Consider the following 27,346-nt stretch of genomic DNA (forward strand, 5'->3'; position numbering starts at 1 on the left):
AAACATTTGTCTCTTTTTCAAAAGTTTAAACTGTGCTCCATGACAAGACAGAGATCACAGTTCTGTCTCACAATTAAAAGAATGCAAACATATCTTCCTTTTCAAAGGAGTGCAAAGCAAGCAGTCAAAAAAAAAATCAATAGGGCTTTTTGGCTTTTAAGTATGCGAAGCACTGCCGGTACAAAGCTGTTGAAGGCGGCAGCTCACACCCCCTCTGTCAGGAGCAGGAAGAGAGAGAGAGAGAGCCACAGAAAATCAATACGTGCCCTTTGAGCTTTTAAGTATGCGAAGCTCCGTGCAGCCTGTCCTTCAGGAAGCAGCTGCACACAGCCCCCCTGCTCACACCCCCCCTACGTCAGCGCAAGAGAGAGAGAGAGAGAGAGAGGAAGAGAGAAAGTAAGCTGGATAGCTTCTCAGCCATCTGCCAATGAAATCAACTGGGCAAACCAACTGAGGAAGCATGTACCAGAAATTAAAAGACCTATTGTCCGCAGAAACCCGCGAAGCAGCGAAAAATCCGCGATATATATTTAAATATGCTTACATATAAAATCCGCGATGGAGTGAAGCCGCGAAAGGCGAAGCGCGATATAGCGAGGGATCACTGTATTGCTTTTACAACGTCACGCGAGACCAGACAGTGAGCCATCATTTAAAACAAGTCAACAGACCTCAAAGCTAGCAGTTGTTGGATTGCTTTTGGCAGGCAAGCATCATGTGTTCCCAGCTCTTGAAACAACGACATGCAACCAGCAGAAGAGGCAGCTAGCAAGCAGCAAAAAGACAGCAAATGATCCAAAGGCATATCCTTGGCCTACGTTCAGCCGCAACACCCTTCACAACACGAGCAGTATTATACGTCTGGGAAGAAAGAGATGTAACCTCGTGTGAGGCAGGAAATAAAGAAACAAGTATTGTTTTTACAAAAGTTTTTAAAGTAAAAGTGAAAATAATGCATATGTAACAATTCACAAGAAAATAACGATCTCTTTAAATTGTAGATTGCCTGCCTAAGGTAAAGTCATCCCTGATGAATGGTGATGTGGGAACGAAGGGTCCTTTCATCAAATTAGCGCTATTTCAGATGTGGAATGGCAAAATGGGGGAGGCAGCTTGATGAATGAGGTCTCCAGGACTTAAATCCAAATCATATTATGTGATATTATCTAATGTGAAATTCTTCTCCGTACTTCTAGAATTTTTATTTTTATACTGTATTGAGGATTTATTCTGTTCTATGTATTGTACTGTACGGCTCAGAATTAAAAGACAATGAGTAAAAGACAAAGTAGAACTTCATAATGACGTTTACAAACGTTGGCGCTAAACACATGCAGAGCAGGTTAGAGACTATGAAACCAGGGAAATTAGAAAGGCTCAAAAAAAAAAAAAAAAGGCGCTATACACATGTGGAGAAAGTTAAAGGATATGAAAGTAGGAAAATTAGAAAATAGAAAGTAAAGATCGCAGTAGCGCAAACAAACAAACTGCCTCATTTAACTATGCACCAGTCTAACTTTGGTTTTGCACAATAATTACTACACTATTGCACCTTAACACTTAATTCTACTTTATTCACATAATTTTACTTATTATGTTCTACTATACTGTTATCTTTCAATCTATGACTTTTTGTTAATTTAACTGATAATAATAATTCATTACATTTATATTGCGCTATTCTTCTAACTTTGTAGTTTTTGATAAGCAGATCAGGATGCATTTCACTGCATGTTGTTCTGTATAACTATGCATGTGACAAGTAAAGAATCTTGAATTTCAAAAACGGAGTTTACCACACATGCATTTATTGGTTACTTTGTTCATGTATATATATTTATCTGTCTGCTTATTTAAAAAGCTACATTTACCCCAGGAGTCAAAAACGTTCTGTCTAGCCCTTACACAAAAACCTAGGCAAAAGCTGGGGTATCACCTTGGTAACCCCATGTACCTTTGGAACTGTGAGAGGAAAATCGCACAACTTTACAGACAGGAGTCCAATGCAGAACTCTGCTTACTTTGTTACTTTGTAAAAAAAAAAATTATTACCGTATTTTTTGCACCATAAGACGCACCTGACCATTAGACGCACCTAGGTTTAGAGGATGAAAACAAGAAAAAAAATATTCTGAACCAAATGGTGCACTAATATGTTTAATAAAATATAGCAGAATAATATTTCAACCATGTAAATTCAACAGCGGTATTAAGAAACATCATCACTGTCATTAACAAATAAGGAGAGACTTTAAGGTTCAAGCACTCTTCTAGTTTTATGGAAACCCCAAGATCTCCTCATCGCTAGTGTCAGAATTTATTAAGCTCAGTTGCTCACAATCACTTTGTACCTATCATCACGCGACATAACCTGTCCAAAGCCACCAGGGGACAAAGCACGTTTGGACCAATGCTCCCTGAACTTATATTGCCAGTCTAGTCCCATCTATATTTGTAATGCCACAAAGCCCTTCATCTCATGTTTTGTTGTGGGTTTCCAGTTTGAAAAATGAGAATGCGGTGCAAGCACAGCCCTCGATTAAAAAAATTGCTCTGCATACCTGTTTGTCTCGTTTGACAGTAGCTGAAAGGCAGCTTCAGGAAAGAACAGCCTGAAGTAGTCCAGCGGCTGGTAATCTGTGGAGTCCAGAGTCCGACTCAGTGATAATGCGCAAAACAATCTCTGCTTTTTTTTTTTTCTGCACTCCCTTCGCTCCCTCATGAGATGTAGATGCCATCTTGCTTTTGTTTACATTTCGCAACTCACGCATACGCAAGGATTAGATGCCGAGTCAATGAGTCTAACATTCCTCCAAGCACAGAGGGAATGCCTGTAACGTAACAGTGAGTTTTGTCGCCCTCTACCCCTGGATGTCTACTTTTGTCAGGTAATACACATCATGGTCTGTGACGCAATATTCGCTCCATAAGACGCACAGACATTTCCAACCTTCTTTTGGGTAAAAAAAAGTGCGTCTTATGGTGCGAAAAATACGGTAACTGCTGATGATATAGATCGTTTTGTCTGTGCTGAAATTCCAAACAGAGAAACCTATCCTGACCTCATTAAAAAGATTCAGCATATTGGGACTCGCAAGATTACAAATATTGTTTTTACAGAAGTTCTGAAATAAAAGTAAAACTAATGAAATAGCAACAATTCAAAGAAAAAAAAATCTTACAAGTGTGTATCCGGAAAACCAAACACGGGGGTTGGCGAGCGAAGCCCCCTAGTATATATTAATGAAATTTAATTAAGATTACTTCATTATTAACTTCAAATTTGATATACTTTAAAACTTTAAAAACTAGAGTGCTTGAAATATGCTGCACAAATATTATTATAAGAGCCGTCTTATCTTTTTGCACGCAGATTTCTTAGCGTTGCACAGCTTGTTTAAATAAGTAAGATGAATGAAGAGATTTCATGACTGTGGTGCTCCGTCCACATCAAGTGTAGGCTTTCCAAATCCTGAAAATAAATCTTCAGAACGATCACAAAATACTGTAACTCACCGTTAAACAATGCTCTGAATAGGAAGTGAATGTCCATGTTTCAGATAGCTGGGGTCCAATTTCAAAATGGAGTCACAAACCAGAAAAGTTTGATAACCTCTGATTTAAAAAAACATAAATAGATAATATGTCTTTTGAAAGTTAAGCATGGCTAAATACAACAGATGATGAGACATAATGAAGCAGTCTTACACAAAAACTGTAATTTAGTTAGGCAATGAAATTGTTATCCAGATTAGTTGAGGGGAAAAAAAATCATTGTACCTGTAGTCTCCGATGAGATCCTTCTTTGGCCAGCACAAAACAATGTTTGCTGTAATGGTGCCCTCCTATCACTTCCAGCGAACTCTTATTGCCTGATGGGAATTTGACACTTGTTTTTGCACTACTTTTTGCTTTGCCCTTGCCCTTATTACAACTCCTCTCCCCATCCAATAACCAGCAGGTTAGGATTTTATTTGTATAGATAAAAGTCACAAAATCTGTGTTTTAACACTGCACTTGTTTCATTTGAATTTCCAAGAACCATAAAAAACTTTTTTCCAATGTTAAAGCTTGGTGAACATCATGAGGTTAGTAACTTCACCTTTTAGCTTTTCTATATTGGGATAGGCGGCCCTGAGCCTGGAGTTGCTGGTGTTGCTGCTGGATTTCTTATTAACCATTTTCTCAGTTAGAACCCTTTTCTTGCTATTAATGGAGCCTGCCTTTCAGTTAGACGGCTTTTGTGTCACATCATATTTCAACTCGCGTTTTTTTTTTTCCCCCCTTAATTGTTCCAAAGAACAGAGTAACTACTTTCCCTCCGAGTCCTCAATAGTTTTTCTCACTATAATTTCTTTTCAATTATTGTACTTTATTAAAACAGCTGCATCCTGGTAAACATTCAGCGAGAGTTGTTTAGCGGAGGACTATCCTTTAATTTGTACCTCACCTTTAATTGGTTGCTGGGTAAGGGGGAACAAAACAAGACCTTAGGAATCCTAATATTAGAGTAAATTATATTGAAGTTAGAAGGAAAATGAATAGACTTCTGTGCACTAAAGTATATGAAAACAAAAGCATCTTTCTGGATTTCATGGAGGATACACATTACACATGTGGTTTCTTATTTAGAGGATCAGTAAGAAAGTGCCCTACATGAAAATCTGCAGACAGCATGGAAGTCCAGCACCAGGTGTGGCTTCCCATTATTTGTCCTGTACCCATAAAGTCATGTAGTATGGTGAACACTTTAAACATTACACCATGAATAAGGTAATAGATTAGTGCTATGGGGACATAAGAGGCAAGGCTGGATTGTTGTGTACAGTGCCTGTAAAAAGTAGTCACATGGAAGTTTTCACATTTCATTATTATAGAACATTGAATCACACTGAGTTGAATTTTGTTTTTTGTGGCACTGATCAGTAGAAAAAAAGAATCTTAAGTGTCAAAAGTATGTAACACATATGGTAAAATGGATGTGCGATGTGTCACTAAAAGATACATTGAAGAACATAGATCAGTTATTTTGTGTGTTATATTTGTAATTAATTAAAAACCACTTTGCAGAGATCTGTTTTCACTTTGACATTAAAGAGTCTTCTTCTGTTGATCACTGTAAAGAAAAATAAATTGAATCCACTGTGATTCCATCTTTGTATACTGTATATAAAATCCAACGTCTGTCTGTCTGTCCGTCCACTTTTCACAAGAGAACTAGTTAATGAATTTAGATCGGGTTTTTTTTCTATAATTTGCTTGAACATTCCGTTCATTTTGCGACTTTCTCATCGTGCTAAGTATCATAGTTCACTTGCAGTACCGAGAGAGACTCATCGGGCTGTGGGGAGAGGGGCGGGGTTGTCCTCACTCACCCGTCTGCCTCGGGGTGTAACCTTAACTCCGCTTATTTAGGGAACGAGAACTACTTAACGGATTTAGATCTTTTTTTCAATAATTTGCTTGAATATTCCGGTTAACTTTGCGAATTCTCATATTGCGCTAAGAATCATAGTTCACTTGTAGGAGCAATATATTTGTGCTAATCCAAGACAGAGGCTGTGGGTCAAGTGGAGGGGGAGCGTGACATCAGGAATGGGCAGCCCCCTCCTCACTGTCCTATTTCACTACTGCATGGGCAGAGTCACGGGGGATGACTGGTGTTGCATAAAAATGAAATGTGAAAACTTCCAAAGGGTGAATCCTTTTAATAGGCACTGTAGTGTTCTTGTGTTTGGTAAAGTGTTTGCCAGTAAAATAAAAGCCATCTGGATCAATGCAGCAGTGTTGCACTGTGTGACCCAGAGTGAATCACATTGTTTAAAAATGATGCACTAAATGGTTACAAGTATGTGGACACCCTTCCAAATTATTGGGTTCATGTGTTTCATTAACAGGTGCATAAAATTAAACACATAGCCATGTAATCTCAGAAATGGTTGTACTGAAGAGCTCAGTGACTTTAAATGCAGCACTGTCATAGCATGCTACCTTTGCCACTAGTCAGTACATGAAATTTCTAGCTCTGCCCCAGTCAACTGCAAGTACTATTATTATGAAGTGGTAGCATCAAGGAGCAACATTAGCCCTGCTACAAAGTGGTAGACCACGCAAACTCAGTGTTAGAACACACAGTGTAAAGAAATCTCACATCATCTGTTGCATCACTGACAACAGAGTTCAAAACTGCCTATGGAATCACCATCAGCACAGTAACTGTGCATCTTGAGGTTAATGAAATGGGTTCCCATGGCTGAGCAGCTGCACCAAAGCCTAAGATCACTTTGCACACTGCCAAGCATCTGCTGGAGTGATATAAAGCATGCCACCATTGGGCTCTAGAGCAGTGGAAATGTGTTCTCTGGTGTGATGAATGATACTTCACCATTTTGGCAGTGTGATGGACCAGTCTGGGTATGACAGATACCAGGAGAATGCTGTCTTCCTGATTGCACAGTGCCCACTGTAAAGTTTGGCCTAGGAGGGATAAAGGCATTGTTTAGGCATGACCCCCTGGTTCCAATAAAGCGTATTGTTAATGCTATAGCATACAAAGGCATTTTAGATAATTGTGCACTTCCATTTTTGTGGCAACAGTTAGTGAAGGTGCTTTTCTGTTCCAGCATTACTGTGCCACTATACACAAAGCTCGGTCCATAAAGACAAGGAGGAACTCGAGTGTCCAACACACAGCCCTGACCTTAACCCTATTGAACACCTTTGGGATGAATTGGAACATCCATTTTGAGCCAGGTCTTCCCGTCCAACATCGGTACCTAACCTCACGAATGCTCTTTAGGCCAACAGACACACTTCCAAATCTTGGGGAAAGAAGAGTAGAGGCAGGTATAGCTGCAAAGTGAGGCAAACTCCATGTTAATGCCCATGGTTTTGGAATGGGGTGTCTAGGAAGCTCATCTAGTTGTGATGGTGGGTGTCCACAAACTTTTGGCCATACAGTATGCAGTTGGGGAAACGCTTTTTGTTAGGCACTTTTCAATGTAAATAGTTTTGTATAGAGGGATTAGTTCAGGGTTGCTATGATGAGAAAGATCATTGGTGTGTGATAGTGTGCTGGAGCAGCTCGAGAGTTTGATGTGGCGATCAGTAGATTATGCATTCCACTGTAGACAAATGTGATTCAGTCCTCTGAGGTCTGTAATTGGTGCCAGCACAGCTGGATCTCCAGAAGGTGTTTAAAGGGAGAGCAATCGGCAAAGAAGGGAAGAGAGAACAGGAGGCTGAAAAGAAGTGGAAGTCATGGCAGAATCTGTATGGAGCCAGTACAGATTATTAGTGGAGGCAGATGGGAGATCAGGTTTATGAGCAACCATGGAGGAGCATGTGGCCGACGCTTGGAATAGCATTGGTGTTGCTCCTGCTGAGCATCCCAAGTAGGAGAAGCAACCAAATGCTCAGACAGGGCTCCTGTGTAAGGCTGAGGATTGGCAGTGGGAGATGATTGAGCAAGGTTCGAGTTGAGGACCTGAGCCTGATGTAATGGTTGACTGTATCTGCTGGTGGACATCTCATCTTTCTGTGGAGACCCTCTCAGGGTAAGCAGAGGAGACGTCTGTTTTTCAGAAGGCAGCACTATGTCTTGTGATTGTGTTAATGGATCGATGGCGGGAACCTACAAGAAAGTTTTAACCTCATTTTTAATGGTTTTTCTATTTATTGGTTTTAGTCTCCACCACATTACCTGTTTTATTGGATTATTTATTTATTTACTGAAGGAGCACTGCACTTGTTTGCACTTTGGGTGTTTGAACCCCTGACTGTTCTGAAACAAAGCACTAAGCATTTCACACCTTACCTCTTGACTGAGTGTTTCCTCATTCGCCTGGCTTATCCTCGATTATGACTATCAACAGTTCCACATTCGAGAGCTGCCATAGTCTGGACCATCAAAGTTGCCTGCTTAGCAATTTTTCTGTTTGTCTGCCTGTCAGATTGGTTAACGATCTGAGAGGTACTAATGAAGAAGGTCATCCTATTTAAAAGTATACAACATGCACTGTAACAGAATGGAAATAAAGATTTAAAATAACAAAGCCATCTGTTAAAAATATCACACAATGATTTTAAATGTTAACTCCATCTAAACACTGAGATGGTTTAGTGTCTGCCATTTTGTGTAAAATGTTTATACTTTTTAATTTTTTTTTAATTAATGGATCATAGCTGTTTTCTGAACAATGTAATGTTTACATCTTATTTTTCCTCAAGAAGTGACCATTTTATTTTGCAAAGATCCTTTATTTCAGCTGCGGTGTCTATTTTATTGTCTTTGAAGCACCCTTAGCCCCATCTCTGTATAACATATGGCTCAGACTATACTTATGGCCATTCTTTACATTTCCTAAATCCATGTATTACACAGGCAAGGCCAACTGGTGGTAAAACTTAATAACGGCATTTTTCTACAGTCATGTTCTTTAGAGATTTATAACATTTTCAGGGTTTCTGCCTGCCTTGTACCTAATGCTGTTGGTTGGCACAGACTATACTCCCCATATGAATCCTATGCAAGTTATTTTTTTATTTTATATATAATTAAGGAGCCCCATACCAGTGCATACTATGTGGTTGTGTTCCAACTTCAAGCAGACACATTTTATAGGATAAATGCAAAATTTTAAATGAGGTCACCACTAAGTTAATTGTAATTGTTAATATAATCCCTGCCAGGCCCAGTTGTCTTCACTGGTTTCTAAAGTTTCTAAGGGGGGAACTGATGCTAATGTCATTGGCACCATGCAATGTGTTGTGGTATTGATTTTCAAGGCTGGAAGCCTCTTGAAGCTTTTCACTTTTTTTTTTTCCCTGTGGCTCTCTAAATCCATTTCAGATCGTCCATTTTCTTTTTTCTGTGTTTGCTATTGTGCCTGATTTGATGTGCTTTAAAGTATGTAGCCAAGTACCCTTCCGTCGTTTTTCTTCACTGGAAACTTCACATGAAGGGTTATGGGAGCTGTTTTATTCAAGTGGATGTCTTGACATCTTTTAGAAAGTGATATTGGGGCAACCTAGGTACTAGCTAAACAAACGAGCTTGATGGACTGAATTGTCCCCTCTTCTATGTAAAACTCGTTATATGTTTAATGAATTCCTCACATACAAAGCACCCCAGCACTTCTTCCATTTAGGATGTTTCAGTTTTGCAGGCAAGTGGTCTTTCGACAACTTGTTCAAATGTTATGCCATTTCAAGCTCACCAGTTATTTTATTTCTCAAAATACTTAAAATTTATTACCTAAAGCAATAGTGAAGAAATAAACATACCAGAGAAGAAAAGAGAATTTTCTGGAACAATAAACCTCTAATTTTATCTTTTGCGTTTTAGACCTTCTGACCAGCAATACAGGTTGTGCAGTGAGTCATCGCAACTTGCTAAACACACAAAAGCCTTCTTCCTTTTTCTGCTGGAATAAGCTGCTCTACTTCCTTGCAAACATGCTTTGGAAAAAATGGGGTTAGGAAAAATATTGTCGGTTCATTATTCACCTTCTGCTTAAACATTTACGGAAATCAGAGTAGACTTCTCAATGTCAGCACCAAACGTGAATAAGTCTCCCAATTCATTCTGAAAACTTCTTGATAACCCATGAGTTGTGACGCAGAAATGAGCATATTGGACTTAATGGTCTCCTCTTCTTCCAATGCTATTCCCATTTTTCTTGCTATTTTTTGGAGTAGACTTCTCTAGTTTATTGTCTTATAAAGAAGTATCTGGATGAAATGCTGGGACAGCTTAGATCAGGGGTCTTCAACATGTCGCTTACAAGCTACCTGTAGCTCACAACCCCTTCTCAAGTAGCTCGCCAAACAGTTAATGAATCCTACATAAATTTGAAAACTTGATTAGTCAAATTAGGGGTGGGCGGTCTTTCCAAAAAATCATATCACAATCAATAATCTGAATTGCAATCTATCTTTTCAATGTGGCATACACTTAAGAGAATATCTGGACTCAAACTCATCAAGACGTAAGTAATAGTTTATTGTAAATGTCAAACAAAGTTGAATTCAATTGTTCTCCCGTTCACTAGCTAAGCGGAGTTAAGGACTGCGCCCCGAAGCTGGCGAGTGAGTGAGGAAGGCCCCTCCTCCTGCTTCGCTGCGAGTTTGCCAGATTTGTGCAAATAAATCGGTACTGCAAGCTAACTGTGATACATAGCAAAATGTGAGAAGTCGCAAAATCAACTGGAATGTTCAAGCAAATTATAGAAAAAAACCTGATCTAAATCCGTTAAGTAGTTCTCTTGTGAAAAGTGGACAGACAGACGGACGGACGTTGGATTTTATCCATCCATCCATCTTCCAACCCGCTAAATCTGAACACAGGGTCATGGGGGTCTGCTGGAGCCAATCCCAGCCAACACAGGGTGCAAGGCAGAAACAAATCCCGGGCAGGGCGCCAAACCCACCACAGGACACACACACACACACACACACACACACCAAGTACACACTAGGGACAGTTTAGAACCGCCAATGCACTAACCTCCATGTCTTTGCACTGTGGGAGGAAACCCACGCAGACACAGGGAGAACATGCAAACTCAATGCGGGGAGGACCCGGAAAGCAAACCTGGGTCTCCTTACTGCGAGGCAGCAGCACTACTGCTGTGCCACTGTGCCACCCCGTTGGATTTTATATATTATATATTAGTAAACCTTCAGAATAATGTGCAGTTAAAGTCTCAACAGCATTCTCAGCATTTCTGGAGCTTAGTAGAGCCAGATAAATATAAGAATCTTCACCAAGCAGCTCTGAAAAGGTCTGCTTTATTTGGGTCTCCATACCTCTGCGAGTCTGTCATGAAATCAAAGTTCAGAACAAGACTAACAGATGAACATTGAAATGACTCCATAAGAGTGAACCTAAGGGGGGCTCCACTCCACCACACACCTGCCTCTCTTGTTGACTCCATGCAGTGCCAGTCACCTAACTAACTGAAAAACACATCACACATGTAACTGGACAAGTGAATAAAGTGACACAGTGACATGGAACAAAATGACAAATGAAAAAGTCATATCTGTGGATTTGGAATTGCAGTGTTTTGTTTTGACAGCATTCATGTTTTAATTCAATAGTGTGAGATACACTAGAAAATGCATACAGACATACAAAATACACTTGCAGGTGAATTAAATATTTTTTGTGATGTTTTAATGCAAAATGTGAGTTGTGGACACCAACATTTTGTAAATGTTCACGCAACACAAGCTTATTCAGTTTGTTTGGGTTGACATAAGCTATGAGAATAAACGTTAGAAAACATGAGTAGCTCTCGACCATTTTAATTTTGTAAAATGTAGCTCTCAAGGTAAAAAAGGTTGGAGACCCCTGGCTTAGATATTAGCTAAACAAAAAAGCTTGATTAGACTAAATGAGTTTATAAAATTTCATATGTTCTTTCTTATAGGAAATATCTGGATGAAATGTTGAGAGATCTTAGCTATTAGCTAAACAAATGAGCTTGATGGACTCAATTATCTCCTCCTGTTTGCCAGATTTCCTATGTTCCATGTTCATATGAGGGGACAAATATGATGCTGGCTTGTGCTGATTGGAATGGTAGTATTCAGCAGTGGTTGTGCTACAACCTCCCTGTCTAGTAAATGGCATTGAGTCTTGGGCTCTTCACCGTCTGTGTAGAAATGCACATTCTCTGCATGTCTGTGGGAATTCTTTCCCGTCTACATGTCAAAGACTGGCACATTATGTTGACTTGAAACTACAGCCTGGCATAAAATATGTGAGTATAGGTATGCACAATAGATGGAAGAATGTAGCTTGTAGCTTTTTATGTTATAAAGAACAAAGTATGTGTTTATTGCTGCTGCCCTTAAAGTAAGACCAAATAGCATTAGAACAACTGAGACAAGAACAAGCCATTCTGCCCAGCAAGCGTGTCTATCCTGTTCACTGAAATTGTCCAGAGTTAATATCAGGTTGAAGGTCCTTAAAATTCCAGTTTTTCATTTATTCCATGTGTGTTTTTTGCATGAAGAAAAACTGTCTAATATTTGTGCAAAATTTGCTTTTAACAAGTTCCTAAACATGTCTCCACATTGTTGATGAATTATTATATGGTAACAGCTGTGAGGAATTGTACTAATTTCCTTCATAATTTTAGTACTAGGGTGTTGTACCGTGTTAGCCATTATGAATGTAGAGAAAAGCCAAGCAAAATGACACCTTTTATTGGCTAACTAAAAAGATTACAATATGCAAGCTTTCGAGGCAACTCAGGCCCCTTCTTGCCTGAAGAAGGGGCCTGAGTTGCCTCGAAAGCTTGCATATTGTAATCTTTTTAGTTAGCCAATAAAAGGTGTCATTTTGCTTGGCTTTTCTCTACCTTCATAATTTTAAAACACTTTAGTCATGTAACCTCTTAATTGCCATTTGCTTAAATGGAAAAGGTTCAGCTCTTTCAGTCTCTGCTCATACCTCTTAGTTCCAAATCAGCCTAGGTGTTCATCTCTGGACTTTTCTTAGCACTGGTATGTCTTTTTTTTTTTTTTTTGGTAATATCAAGAGCAAAGCTGCATGCAGTTCTTCTTCAGGTGAGGCCTCGCTGCTGAGTTATATAAGTTAAGCATAACCTCTCGATGTGTATTCCACAAGTAGCAGTATATAATCCAACATGTGTTAGCCTTCTTGATCACTTCTGTAGAATGTCTGGATGTAGACTTTGATGAGTCCACTGTAATTCCTAGTCCTTCACATAAAGTGCCCTTTCTAGTTTCAGGCCCCCATTGAGTATTCAAATGTGAAATTCTACCTCCTACTTGTAATTCTTTACATTTACTTACATTAAATTTCATCATCCACAAATGTACCCAAGCCTGTATTCTGTCCCCTCTGTAAAAACTTAGCTAATTCTACATTATCCATTATAAAATCAAAAGCTTTTTCCACAAACACACATAGGGAGGAATAGCAAACTACCATGACCCTCAAAGTAACTGAAAAAATTTTAATGTTTGGTGTCTTGGAAGAGCTTGTGTGTCTCAATGATCCTTATAGATTTGTGCTTCTTATAGACTTACCAATGGCACACTGAAATTGAGGTTGGACCCAGACAAAGAACAATCCCAAAATACAAATCAATGAGAAACAAGTCTGAGAAAAGCATGCCCAGAACAGGACTACTGGGCCTGCAGTAATCAACATAAAGATGGTATTTGCTGTCGAGCATCTTATGAGCAGGGGAGCCAATAAACCCTTGACCATGGATGGTCCTCTTCTGGAAAAGAGTGGCTTGTTCCCTGTAGGTAAGAGGTGAACAACTCATTCAAGCTGATGTGTGCAAGTACCGGGGGGTTTTGTTAAAAACTTGGAGTAGGGTTTAAGGATAGTCTACTAAACTCTGGTGGTGAAAAAGGTTCTTGGCTAAAAATGTCAATGTACTGGTCAGTCTACTATCTAGTGCCAATAAATATAGGGAGGCCGGTGATATGACAAGATAAATGAGATTCTGAATACGTTGCTTAAATGAAGTACCTGCACATACCCTAGAAATTTGATTCTGTTCATCTGGACAAAGTTTTTAAGTGGGAGAAATATTTCGAGACTTATCCAAGTCTCTTCCTGATTCTGTTCATCTGGACAAAGTTTTTAAGTGGGAGAAATATTTCGAGACTTATCCAAGTCTCTTCCTGAGGAAGAGACTTGGATAAGTCTCGAAATATTTCTCCCACTTAAAAACTTTGTCCAGATGAACAGAATCAAATTTCTAGGGTTTCCTTACCTGGATTATTGAGCATGCATCGAGATACCTGCACATAAATGCTGACCTTGCCCCTCATGATAGATGGATACAGGAAAATCACAGAGTAGAATTCCTGCTTTTCTGAATCGAGAGAAGTTAGTTGGGGCATTTTGGGTGTGTTGTTAGGATACCCCCCTGGACACTTCCCTCAGGGTTTATACCAAACAGCCCATTGGGATGAGACTTTTGGGGCAGAAACAGTACACAGTAGAGGATTCTTAAGGGTGGGTGATATAAGCAAAATTATCTTTCTTGATATTTACAAAATTTAGGATGGTAGGGGTATATATTATGGTATACACCTAAAAATCTAAATTCTAGTCAAAATGATTAGTGGAGTCTTTTTTTTTTTTTTTAAACAAGATCAAATACAAGATTTAGCTTTATTAAATTTGAACAGTCCTGTAAATTGCAATAAAAAAAATTAAATACAGATCAAATTTACCAAATAATACATGCTGTTTTAGAATAATATCTGTCTGGCAGCAGATTTATTTAAGTAAAAAGTCCACAATGCGTCCCCTCATGTAACATTTTCACACAACCTAGAATGCAGAGTATGCAGTCAGCATCAAAGTGTGCAAAATGTGTGAGAGCAGCAAATGAAGTACACAGGCAGCACTAGAAATGGGAAGAGAAGAACACACGAGGTGGCATATTGTGGACAGAATGAGATGCCTTTAAAGAAAACTGCATGCACATCCACAATGTGCCACCTCGCGTGTTCTCCTTTCCTCTTGTCAGATTGTTTCTGTATTTCAAGTGTACGAAATAACAGGAATGCAATTTCAGTTTGATTTTTTTTTCAGCTAACTGAAATAACTGGAACACTGATTTTTTTTTTACTTTATAGTTGTCTGGTGGAGACTGGGACTGCAATTCATATTTTAGTGGCAACAATACGTGCAGGAGTGTGTACCTCCTCAAATCTTATTTTTTTCCTTAAATTCACCTCATTAATGGCCAAGAACCATGTTCAATTGGTCCTTCCATTTTGACAAAGAATGCATGCTATTCTTCTTCCCTCTTCACAGTAGTACTGAGCTCAAAATAATATACAAAAATTTCTCTTAGTTGACAAATTTCTACCAGTGATTCATTTCTACCAGTGTACCACGTACCACTATATAGGACTAATACCTCTCTCTGGACGTGAGATTGTATGGTAGACTATTGTTGAGACTGACATGGCCAGTTCAGCTTGGCATATTGCAGCCACAATCTTTATTAAAGTGGATCAAAGGTGAACTTAAGGGATTTATTCAATATATCTGAAACTGTATACACACATTGTTTCCTGTGTGTGGTGTGCTAATTATTAGATAGTGAGTTGCCAGATACTTTTCTTTTAATTTCCCATTTCTGCCAAAATTCCCAAAGCATACACAGCCAGTCAATTTAAAGTCCAAATGGGAAACCTCCATGTGAGCTTTTTTGATAATCCAGACCAACGACTGATAATTGAGCGAATAATATGTCATAGTTAATACAGATGGATCTTGGGTTAAGGGTATTCCGTGGATACAAATGAGCACATAAAACAACTAAATGTTTATTTTCAGACAAATTTTGGACTTTCTAATCGTAGCAACTTTTTTTTTTTTTTCCTTACAAATGAAGGCAAATAGTTGTGATGGGGATTAATATGTAGCAACCATCACTAATGGTGAGAAATAATACTCCACAGAGTAGATTCTGTTACAGTTTATTTCTAGATGTTGAAGTACATCAGCTGTCTGCAGATAATGCAGCACCACCAGTCATCAAAGTTTAATACTGCTTCAAATAACAAATTTATTATTGATTACACATGTATTGGTGCAAAGCCCCCTTTTCAGCAGCCATTCCTTCAGTGTTCTAATGGTAAATTCTCATACAGTAGCTCATTCTTAATGAATCATGTTTAAATGTTAATATTAGGGAAACCTTGTTGATCGTGTTAGCTCAGCTAAAACCTGTTGTTCTCTTCAGTAATGCAAGTTGGTTGTCTTTCAGTGGGATGCAATATCCTGGCATTCCTACAGTTTAAATCTAGATCAATGGCCAAAATGAAACCACTTTCTTCAGGAATGCATGCAAGTCACACATTGTGACGGATTGCCAAGAAACTGAATATTTTATACAAAGGTTTCTACTGCTGTCAAGAGAAGATGGCAAACTGGAATTAACCATGACAGAAAAAGGAAGTAAAAGTCTCAGATGTGTAACTCCCCAACTGCTACATTAGAGTTTGAGGTTTGAGAAAATTCACCTTGCAGGACCTCATTTAGCAGCTTCTTTTAAGTATTACATCCTAGACACCAGTGTCAACTGCAATAGTGCCAAGACAACTCTGGTGTATGTGTGTGTGTATGTATGAATGTATGTATGTATGTAAGGGTGCAGTTTTACATCCAAGGCACATCAAAAAGTATTCTTCCATTTGCATTGTGGACTTTTGACCTTTTTATAATGAGATCTACAGGAGTTAAGTACCCTGTTAAATGTTTGACTCAGCCAAGCAGATGGTGCTACCTGAAATCTAAAATGTCTATGCTATCATTTAAAACATTTAATTTTATCATTAAAACATACTTGAAAGGCCTGAATTCTCCACTTTCAGGCAGGTGTGGTCTTTAACCTGGCAAATTGATGTGTTGTTCATGCTTTAGAAAAAGCCATAAATGCCCTGTGCTTTTTTTTTTTTTTTTTTTTTTTTTTTAACTATACGGAATGCTTTAAAATGTATTACTTTTTACTTTCTCATATACAAAGTACAGGGAAAATAATGTAATCGTCCAAAAATTTGACCTTGAGATTTTGATGAATCTCAGCGTTTTAGACCTCCCTCAGTCCAAAAATACAAGTTTTGGAATTATGTCTGTGTGTGTTTATGTAAACACGATAACTAGAGTGCACTTTCAGTTAGGTTAACCAAATTTTGCATACAAGTAATGTGTACAAAACATAGATTTCTATCAACTTTTGAGCTATTTCCAATAACCTGAAGTGGTACTTTTTTTCTATGCCTCTACTGAGTCTGATTTATTCAACTTTACTTTTATAATGATTGTTAATTATATTATTCATTTGATTTGATGTTGATGGTTCTTTAATGTATATAACATAAAATATAATAATTGTCTTGTGTTTTACTCCTCAAATATCCATCCCTATATCTTGAGTATTCGAGAAAGTCCAGGAGAGACCACTCCCGATTTTTGCTTTGTGTTATAACTTGAATTTTGTGTAGTCATTAGCCCAAAATAAATGACGAAAGGCAAAATTTCTATCAAATGAAAAATGTCCTATTTGCAATTTAGTGTGCCACATTAGTATGAGTATCATATTGATTACTTTTACTCCTTAACTAGCAAAGTATCATATTAAAGCACTGAAATTTTCATTCTATGCAAGATTTAAAATTCACAAATTGAAACCATCACAAGAGTGAGAAAGTTACCAGCATATATTGTTCTTTTTATTATCTTATAATAGCATTTCATTATTGACAAATATAACATGGCAGGATAACTGTGGAATTTCATAATATAACAGGCATACATTGAACTATTTATGTAATGACATAATTAAGTGCTGGCTAGGGATTATACCTTTACTTATTTGGCTGACACTTTTATCCAAAGCGATTTACAACATTTGAGATATAATTGGTTACATTTCTTTTCCCATTTGGAGAACAGGTGGGTGGAGTGACTTGCTCAGGGTCATTCAGTGGCAGTGGAAGGATTTGAACCCATAACCTCAGAGTGTGAAGTCCAAGCTGTAACCACTGCGCCACTTTGCCTGCCACTTCCGATAATGAACATTGATTACCCGGTGATACCAACATGCTTGAAATAAGGGAAATGTAAATGAAAGGGACAACCTACTGCCATTATGGCTATGCATGTTTTAATTTAAAAAACATTTCCCAGGATTTGCCTGTACTGTGATTTAAGTATGTGTGTTAATTGCATACGTAAAATATATGTAAAACAGAATACATGTTGTATCTACTATATAGTAAAACACTAAGGTCTCAATGTGTGTCCAGTCCGTCAGAGCAATTTGATTGGTCGCTTTGGTGAGATGATTGAAAGAGGAAGCATGAGTGTGAGACACATGTGAAGGAGAGAAGGCACAAGAGGCTCATTGAGAGAGTCGCCTTCAAAAACAGGAGGAAGAAAACTGAACAGGAGACGAGAAACGTGCTTCGAAAATAACAACATGTTCTAAGAAGCAGGCTTTACAGGAACGCCCTCGACAGAGGGAACACTGGTGACAAGAGGTTCAGATACAGACAGAAACCGAGGAAAGCTGAAGGAACATGTAGAGCAAGAGAGCAAATATTCTTAAATTATTCTACTTCTAGTGTGGCTAGTATTTATTAAATGCATAGTACATGTTCTTTTATATGCGTATTGGGAAAGTCCAAAAATTAAGAAACAGATTCAAGTTCACCATAAGACTGGCTTTTGTTGAACAACTGTTTCACACTATGAAATGGACTAGAAAATTGTTGCTATGGTTTGCGACCCATCGAAGAATAAACTGTTTCTGTTCCTTGTCCTTTTGTCAGTATGTTGTTGTAGTTTTCAATGAGACTTATTCCTCCTTCACCTGCGTTGCTTACTTCCACCATGTGTGCCGACAGCTCACAAAAGTCATTGAAGATTAGATCATCTGTCCACTGTCCTGGCGGTTTCTTGAGAAGCAGCTGAGACCTTTCTATTCCTTTTTCCTGAAGGACATCAAAGAAGGCTGATGTTCTTTCTGTTACCAGATCCTCCAACTTCAGCTGTTCAGATTCATTTGTCAGCTTAAGATGTCGAGGAATGTCTGGTAATGGTGGCCGCTGAAGGCTTTGCACCATCTTCTCCTTTGTTTGGCCTTTGTTTCTGGGGCTAAAATAGCAATTCTTTCTTACTACAATAATGTTAATACTTGCATGTTCTGGGAAATTCACCTTAGTACTAAAATGTTCCCTGTTTCATTGTTTTTATTTTATTCTCAGTAATCACCCAGTTAATAACCCTGCATGTAGTAACAATACAAATAAGTTGTTCAGAATTGAGCAACCTCTAAATGTTTAACAATCAGGTCAAAATTTCACAGGTAGGCAACCTGTAACCTAGTGGACCAAAAATAAGCCTTATGGAGAAATAATTCTACAAACATTCACTCTTTGTGTAGGTTTGGGGGATCACCCTAATGTGTGTATAGTGCATGTATACTACTGTATGTGTGTATGTATGAGATATTAAGGTTCCATTTGAAATAACCAAGTACATAGATGTCTCATTCCTAGCATGGAATAAATACAACGTAACTATGTTGTATAACTTTTATTATCGAAGGTTTAAGACAGATCAAGGCTTTTTAAGTAATCAAGAGAAGCTGGGACACCTGTGTGAATTGTTTGCTTCAACTTGCAAGGCTTAATTTGTAACCTATTAGTTGTTACCTGACGAAGACCCATTGGCAATGCTGTGACATTTCCTTTTTTTTTCAATTTTTGCTAACCTAAACTTTAAATTTAAACTTCTGGCAGTTTATTGCTTTTTATTTGACTGTTTTGCCAAGCAGTATGGTGGTGTTACAAATTCTGTATGTCACCTTGAGTAAAAGTCAAAACCAAATATTAAATGATTTGTTAGATAAAAATATTGTTCTGCTCAGATATAGTTACACATGCTTGCTAATATAAATATTGCTTTTTTTAAATATGGTTATTTATTGGTCAGCATATTTTTATGTGTATGAGCCATGTTAAAACTTTCACTAATTTTTAATTTCAATTGAAGGAAATGGGAGCTCTAAATGCATTTAGATGTGTTTTAGTTTATAATGTGCACACATGCTTATGACATTAATTCCGTGTTTTATTTGTATAACAGCAAAAAGGTTGTATCTGAGCCTTTCTCACTTTCATTAATGTAGTATGTATTGTATCTTTATCTGTGAGATTTTTTTTAATTGTATATGTTTATATATATATATATATATATATATATATATATATATATATATATATATATATATATGTAAATATATATATATATATATATATGTAAATATAACCTTGTATAATGCATTATGTTGTAGTGTCTTTTTTTTTTTTTTTTTTGGACGTTGGATGGGGGGTTGCTAATCAATGGCATTGTAATTAGTATTCCAAGCTGTAGATTTTTTTTTAGTAGACCCTTCTTTATTGTGCATCATGAATATGTGACATACTTCACTGTTACTCCAGCTTTGTAAGATTTGTTCAGTGTTAGAATGATGGTGTTCCCCTTTTCAGCCCAGAAATTAAAATGTGTTGGAATGCTCAGTGCTTCTTTTCACACTCCCATGAATAGGCCCTTTAGTATTTCACACCAAGGTGTCCTTCTGGGTGCTAGGTCAGGCTACCAAAACAGCTTCTAGTAGGGGATTAGGACCAATTAACATCTTTGTACACAAAAGACACTGGCAGCTGAACAGGCGGCCAGATGACCTGCTCTGGAGCTGCATGCCAAACAGGGAGATTCTGTACTTGAGCTCAAGTGGGACAAGGGTGGAGAAAGTTTTTTAATGAAAATTGAAAATGTTGCTACTTTATATAGTGTGAGGTAAGAGGGAGTTTTGCAGTTCAGAGTCTCTTAAAACCCAAGGGTTTTTCTTTTTTTTTTTCTCCTCCACCTTAAAAGAGACATTTTATTAATAAACTCTGAAAGAGCACTAAATAGGACCTGCAGGCGCTATTTGGAGTTTAAAGTGACACATAATATTAACTTTACAGTTTTACAATGTCATTTTTATTTCTCTTTTTTCTAGCATGTAGCTTTTTATCTGTTACTGAACCATCTGTCCCCTTTATTCCATTTAGTTTTACTTCTGCATTTTTTTTTCTGTTATAGCTACACAAGAAAGAGTCCATATCTATAGCCTTCAAAAAAAGGGAAATTGAGTTTCACACTACTTTTTCATGGCTGATGACTCGATGCAGTTTGGGATCAAAAGTGAAACACATTTACTGGGTTTCTTTTTTATTAAAAGTTCACTGGCTCCTTTTGTCTCCTTGAGCTGTTACTTTCAAGATAAATAATCTTGTGTGGACTGTTGATTTGTAATGAAGTGTAAATTTAACTACACTCTTCACAATGTTAAAATACTCAATTGAACTGTAGTGTCCCACTTGGTAGTTACATAGGTTTTATTAACTTTTTTTCAGGCGGCATTTTTTAAAAACTGATCATGTTGTTCGAGAAAAACATATAGTAGTTTATTGGTTTTGGCCTTGACATACTTGCTAAGGTTTCAGGAGTGTTGATGGTATAGAATAAAATGTAAAGCGCCCCTCTTGTAGAACTTTTTGTGTGTATATATAATATATATAGTGTGTATGTATATTTATGTATATAATATATGTATGTATATATGTGTGTGTATAAATTGTTCCCAGTCTTCCAAACTCACTGATCACAGTTCATAATACATTTTTTGTGAGATAAGGTTCCAAAAAATGTCTGCCAAAGTAGTAGGTGCAAATGGTGTAGAATTGCCCAAGTAAATGTGCACATAAGGAAACCTTTCACATTTCTCTCTTGGACGATGAAAAGCAGTTCAAATAACAGAAATCTTATTTTACCAGCATTTTAAAATGGACAAGGTTGCTAACTAACTGATAGGAAAGGAAACTTAGGAACTTGCTGGAAGTGAACAAAATTTTCAGTTTTGTAAAATGCAAACAATTTGGAGTGTATAGAACTTTAGAGATGCGTGTTTTCTTGTTGCTACGAATCCAGCTGATGTGCTCCAAGAATGGAAGTTTGTGCAGCACTGTTCTATCTGGTCCGTTTTTCACACTTGAGCAGGCAGTCTTTCTTGCCCTGCTTGTATGCTTATTAGGGTATGAAATGCAGGTGTGTGTGGGAAATGGCAATTGCACAGTGACAGGTTATTTTGTTGGCTACTGCCTAATTAGTGGCATAGTGGATGCACCCTGCTAAGCTTTAGTGCTTTGCAGTAAAGCCAGTCTGTTCTAATTTCCTCACGGCTTTGATATCCGCCAAAAGATTGACGGTTTGCACAAAAAGCAAAAGCTCGATTGAGGCCTTGGTGAAACAATGGCCCCCTCTTGCTTCTAGATACCACAGATGTGCAAGAAAGCTGACCAGAAACAATTGGCAGACATGGTCAAATTGTCTCCAATGTCAGAATCTCTAATGTTTTCTCAGAGAAAGTAAAAGGCCAAGGTTTAAGACCTTCACTGTCACCCTCGACCACTACCCCCACACCTCCCCGATATTTCTTCATTCATAGTGATGTTCTATTGCATTCCTTATTTAGTGTGTGTGTGTGTGTGTGTTTTAAAATTAGCATGCCTGTGTATGCAATCATGTATTTATACTTGTCTTAATATTAAATAGTCACCTCTAAACTCTGTTTAGTTACAAATACAGATATGTGCATGGTAAGATTTGGTGAAACCTCACTCTGCTTGCATGAGAGTAAAATTTTATATTTTATTACATTTTATTATACCTGTGTGGTAACAGGATTGTGCAGCTTATCCCTGGGTGCAACGCAATGAACCTTTCCTGAAGTGGATATACACCTTGCGTATGGCCAGTCTCACTCAAAGGGCCTGTTTTGAATGTCCTGTTGACCTCACATGAGAAAATTAATGCTGTTGACATAAAACAGGAAACCACTAACTCTTTATAAAAAAAAAAATATGTGATAGCTAGTCTCAAATTACTGTTTCCTATTTGTTTTTTAACATTATCATTAATTAATTTGTATTTTTTTTTTTTGCTAGACATTTAGAAATTATGCTAATGAGTATGGTAAATGTCTGGATTCTTTCATTCAGGTCTGCAGTTTCAATCTCCATCACATCTTCCCTTGTGTGACCGTAAATAAACTGTTCTAAAATACTGCTGCCCATGTTGTAAAACTATGGAAGTAAGAATTTTATTGTTCTACGTACACGTGACAATACATTTGACTTAACTGGTTTATTATGCTGCAGTGTACCTGTAATAGGCTGTTTACTGGAAAAAGTCGAGCGAAACAATTTAAATTTCCATCCCTGGCACAATTTGTCTGCGCTTGTATCACAGAAAACATCATATATATATATATATATATATATATATATATATATATATATATATATATATATATACCGTCATATGAAAAAGTTTGGGAACCCCTCTTAGCCTGCATAATAATTTACTCGACTTTCAACAAAAAAGATAACAGTGGTATGTTTTTCATTTCCTAAGAACATCTGAGTACTGGGGTGTTTTCTGAACGAAGATTTTCAGTGAAGCAGTATTTAGTTGTATGAAATGAAATCAAATGTGAAAAACTGGATGTGCAAAAATGTGGGTCCCCTTGTAATTTTGCTGATTTGAATGCCTGTCACTGCTCAATGCTGATTACTTGCAACACCAAATTGGTTGGATTAGCTTGTTAAGCCTTGAACTTCATAGACAGGTGTGTCCAATCATGAGAAAAGGGATTTAAGATGGTAAATTGCAAGTTGTTCTTCCCTTTGACTCTCCTCTGAAGAGTGACACCATGGGATCCTCAAAGCAACTCTCAAAAGATCTGAAAACAAAGATTGTTCAGTCTCGCGGTTTAGAGGAAGGCTACAAAAAGCTATCTCAGAGGTTTAAACTGTCAGTTTCAACTGTAAGGAATGGAATCAGGAAATGGAAGGCCACAGGCACAGTTGCTGTTAAACCCAGCAGGTCTGGCAGGCCAAGAAAAATACAGGAGCGGCATATGCGCAGGATTATGAGAATGGTTACAGACAACCCACAGATCACCTCCAAAGACCTGCAAGAACATCTTGCTGCAGATGGTGTATCTGTACATCGTTCTACAGTTCAGCACAATTTGCACAAAGGACATCTGTGTGGCAGGGTGATGAGAAAGAAGCCCTTTCTGCGCTCACACCACAAACAGAGTCGCTTGTTGTATGCAAATGTTCATTTAGACAAGCTAGATTCATTCTGGAACAAAGACAAAAATTGAGTTATTTGGTCATAACAAAAAGCGCTTTGCATGGCGAAAGAACAATATCAGCAAATTCTTCAGGATAATGTTCACGCATCAGTCACAAAGTTGAAGTTACTCAGGGGTTGGATATTCCAACAAGACAATGACCCAAAACACAGTCTGAATTCTACAAAGGCTTTCATGTAGAGGGAGAAGTATAATGTTCAGGAATGGCTGTCTCAGTCCCCTGACTTGAATATCATCTCAAATCTATGGGATGATTTGAAGCAGGCTGTCCGTGCTTGGCAGCCATCAAATTGAACTGAACTGGAGAGATTTTGTATGGAAGAATGGTCAGAAATACCTCCATCCAGAATCCAGACACTCCTCAAAGGCTATAGGAGGACAGCGTCTAGAGGCTGTTATATTAGCAAAAGGAGGCTCAACTAAGTATTGATGTCATATCTCTGTTGGGGTGCCCAAATTTATGCACCGGTCTAATTTTGTTATGATGCATATTGTGTATTTTCTGTTAATCCAATAAACTTAGTCACTGTAAAGTAAATAATATAAAATCCAATGTCTGTATGTCTATCCACTTTTCATGAGAGAACTAATTAACGGATTTAGATCGGGTTTTTTTTCTATAATTTGCTTGAAAATTTTAGTTGATTTTGTGACTTCTATCATCGCACTAAGCATCATAGTTCACTTGCAGGAGCAATTTATTCGTGCTAAACCGAGACAAAGTCTGTGGGCCGAGGGGAGGGGAATACATGACATCAGAAGTGGGGAGCTGGGCAGGACCCTCCTCACTCGCACACCAGCCTCCGTTTTGAATTGGTCTACCTCTGGCCATGTTTTGGAGCGCACCTTGCCTCAGGTGCCTGTTTGTTTGTTTTTTAAAGTTTGTACGTTTCACTTCTTTGCGGCCAGAGCCGTGGGGGACACCTAGTACAGTATAAACAAAACTAATATTAAATCGAAAAATTCTTCAACAGGCTTGTATGGATGTTAGTCAGTGTTCTCCAGTATTTCCTATGTTTCAAAGATGTGCTACTTACGTTATGCTGGCCCACTTTGCGTTACCTGGAGTGGACTTTTGAGAGCGGTGCCGTTCCCAACAATCGTGAACTGGCTAAGCAGGTTAGAAAGGAGATGCATGAATTCACAGTTAACTTGTAATACTAATATGGCCTAAATAAATTCAGTGTAATATAACAGGTCTGTTTGTGGCAGTAAGGGAATTACTAAACTTCTTGCCACTAAAGCTTTATTTAATCGGATAGAGGAAGGCTGATCTGCAGAGATATACTGCAGGAGGAGCCAGACTTAGTTTTATACTTTTTGTTTATTATTTTTATTACTTTTGTATTTATGTGTATCATAGTTAGTGTAACAAAAATAAGAATGGAGTGAATTCGACTATTTTTTGTAAACAGCCGCTTCAGCTGATTGATTGGATGATTGTAGTAGTTTGGAGAGTTTTTTTTTTTTTTTTTTTTTTTTTTTTTTTTGATCGATAATATGATGTCAAGGATGATGCATTTTTGATATTTACTAAAATTTAACATAGTGAGGTGGACCATTAAGGAAAATAATTGGAAAGGAGAAAACACTGTGCATTGTGCAAGTATCAGTGGAAAGATTCATAAAGAAACAGAGTTGCTGTACCATTGCCCATGTACGAAGTGATCTCTCCAAAGCAGCATGACTTATAAAGATAACTGCATTAAGAAAAAGGTCAAAATGTCATGGCATAAGTGTGCTGAAGATGAACCACTATCGGTTATAACGTTAGAGTGGCTTTGCTGGTTAATAATATACAGACAAATTGGTAATGAGGGGGAAAATGATTTTTGAAAACAACAATGTGATGATACGTTTTAGTGCTGGAAAGTGTGTGGAGAGCCAAGGAGTGGAGTTTTTTTTTTTTTTTTTATTATTATTTTTTTGAGTAAAAAATGACTCAGAAAATTTTAAGAAGTTGTGCATTTGGCATTGTGCTATGAGGTACTCATCCCTTTGATAAGATTTAAAAATAATCCCCACTGGCAATTAACAGACTCCATTTCAGTATGGATATGCAGAAGGACGCATTGAACTGTGACCCATTCTTAGGGTGTGCAAGCTTTTGACTGTTATTTTTTTCTTGGAAACCTTTTATATGCCATATAAATATACCTTTCTTGATCTGTCACTGATAATTATAATGCAGTTTGTTTCTTGCACGAGTATGCATCTGATTTCTTGCCGGGTTTTAAGCTACCATTTAATGCAGTGTCTATTTGTAGAATCATTTGCTGTATCCATCAGCTTGCTTCTTTGTTTCTTTTACTAATTACTCACGGCCTATTTTCCTATTCAGACTGAATTGCATAAGTGAGAAAGCTATGCATTACATCATAAACACTTTGAAGTAAAAAAGAAAGTTAGGATTTCTTTTAAAATTGCTCTTTTGATGATTTTAGGGAACATTTCCTTAATTTGTACTTGAATATCTGTTTTGCTCATGTTACAGCATGTGAAAAAATAAAAATGAAGAATACTGGTCTTCTGGAAAAAAAAGTTCTAGGGCTGTCTGTACACTATACTTGATATGTTGTGTAGAAAATTAACTAAATTATATATATTTATATATATATATTTTTTTTTCCTTTATTCCACAGCCTATTCTACTGTATCAGGGGTGAATGGGCCTCTTGTAATTTTGGACCATGTTAAGGTAAGTCTTGATTTATGTTGAATCCTTACATTTTTGCTGCAGAATCTTCTCAATAAAGCCACATTGGATTGAACTGAACTTTATGGATTGTATGTCTGCTTACTGTATGTCAAATTTAAACTCCCGGATTTTAGAAGATTAGCCTTATCTTACTGACTGACAAGATTTGGTGTATTTGTTAAACAAATTCATGTCTCGAGTTGTTTTGAATAGAAACTTGTGAAGGTGGACACATTGTCAGTCACATATCGACAGAACAAGAAAATGCTTGTGTAGCTTGACCGCTTTAACACATACCTGTGCCTTTACTTGGCACGGCATTATTTAATGAGATACTTTAAGATAAATTGAGACAATTGAGTAAAAATGGAGGAAAATACAATTGCCTTTACTTGAAATATTATCATTTAATCAGTCTTGCCTATTTATCCAGTCATGTCATAAAATACATGTTTCATGTTTTTTAGATATTCATGATAAGCCCAGCTTTTAAAGTTACTTTCGGCTAACGTTCCATAGTCTTCAGTTTGGTACTATAAGTAATGTGCTTCAAGTCAAGTTTCTAAATTTTGATTTCTTTCTCCCTCCCTTTCACTCTTGCTACTCCCCGTCACCCTTCAAAGTTCCCAAAATATGCCGAGATAGTGCGCCTCACGCTTCCTGATGGTACCAAACGGAGTGGGCAGGTGCTAGAAGTCAGTGGGAACAAAGCCGTTGTCCAGGTAAGGCCTTTTCAAATGCCTGATTTTAAAAAGTATTTTCTGTTAACTTGGTGTTCACTGATGTATTTTAAGAACTTAAATATGGGAATTTTAAGTGACTTGCTTACCTTAGGGTCATACAAGTCCTATTATACCAG

The 27,346-nt window shown here is 37.5% G+C and overlaps 1 protein-coding gene across 1 annotated transcript in view; it reads left to right on the forward strand.

The window, feature by feature from the left end:
- atp6v1ba (ATPase, H+ transporting, lysosomal, V1 subunit B, member a) overlaps positions 1-27,346 on the forward strand; it is a 180,654-nt gene that overhangs the window by 41,756 nt on the left and 111,552 nt on the right. The window contains exons 2-3 of the mRNA XM_028796004.2: positions 26,432-26,487; positions 27,111-27,209. Of these exons, the coding sequence (XP_028651837.1) occupies positions 26,432-26,487; positions 27,111-27,209 (155 nt within the window). The remainder of the gene's footprint in view (positions 1-26,431; positions 26,488-27,110; positions 27,210-27,346) is intronic.

The sequence above is a fragment of the Erpetoichthys calabaricus genome, chromosome 2 (genome assembly GCF_900747795.2).
Source record: "Erpetoichthys calabaricus chromosome 2, fErpCal1.3, whole genome shotgun sequence".
Classification (NCBI taxonomy): Eukaryota; Metazoa; Chordata; class Cladistia; order Polypteriformes; family Polypteridae; genus Erpetoichthys; species Erpetoichthys calabaricus.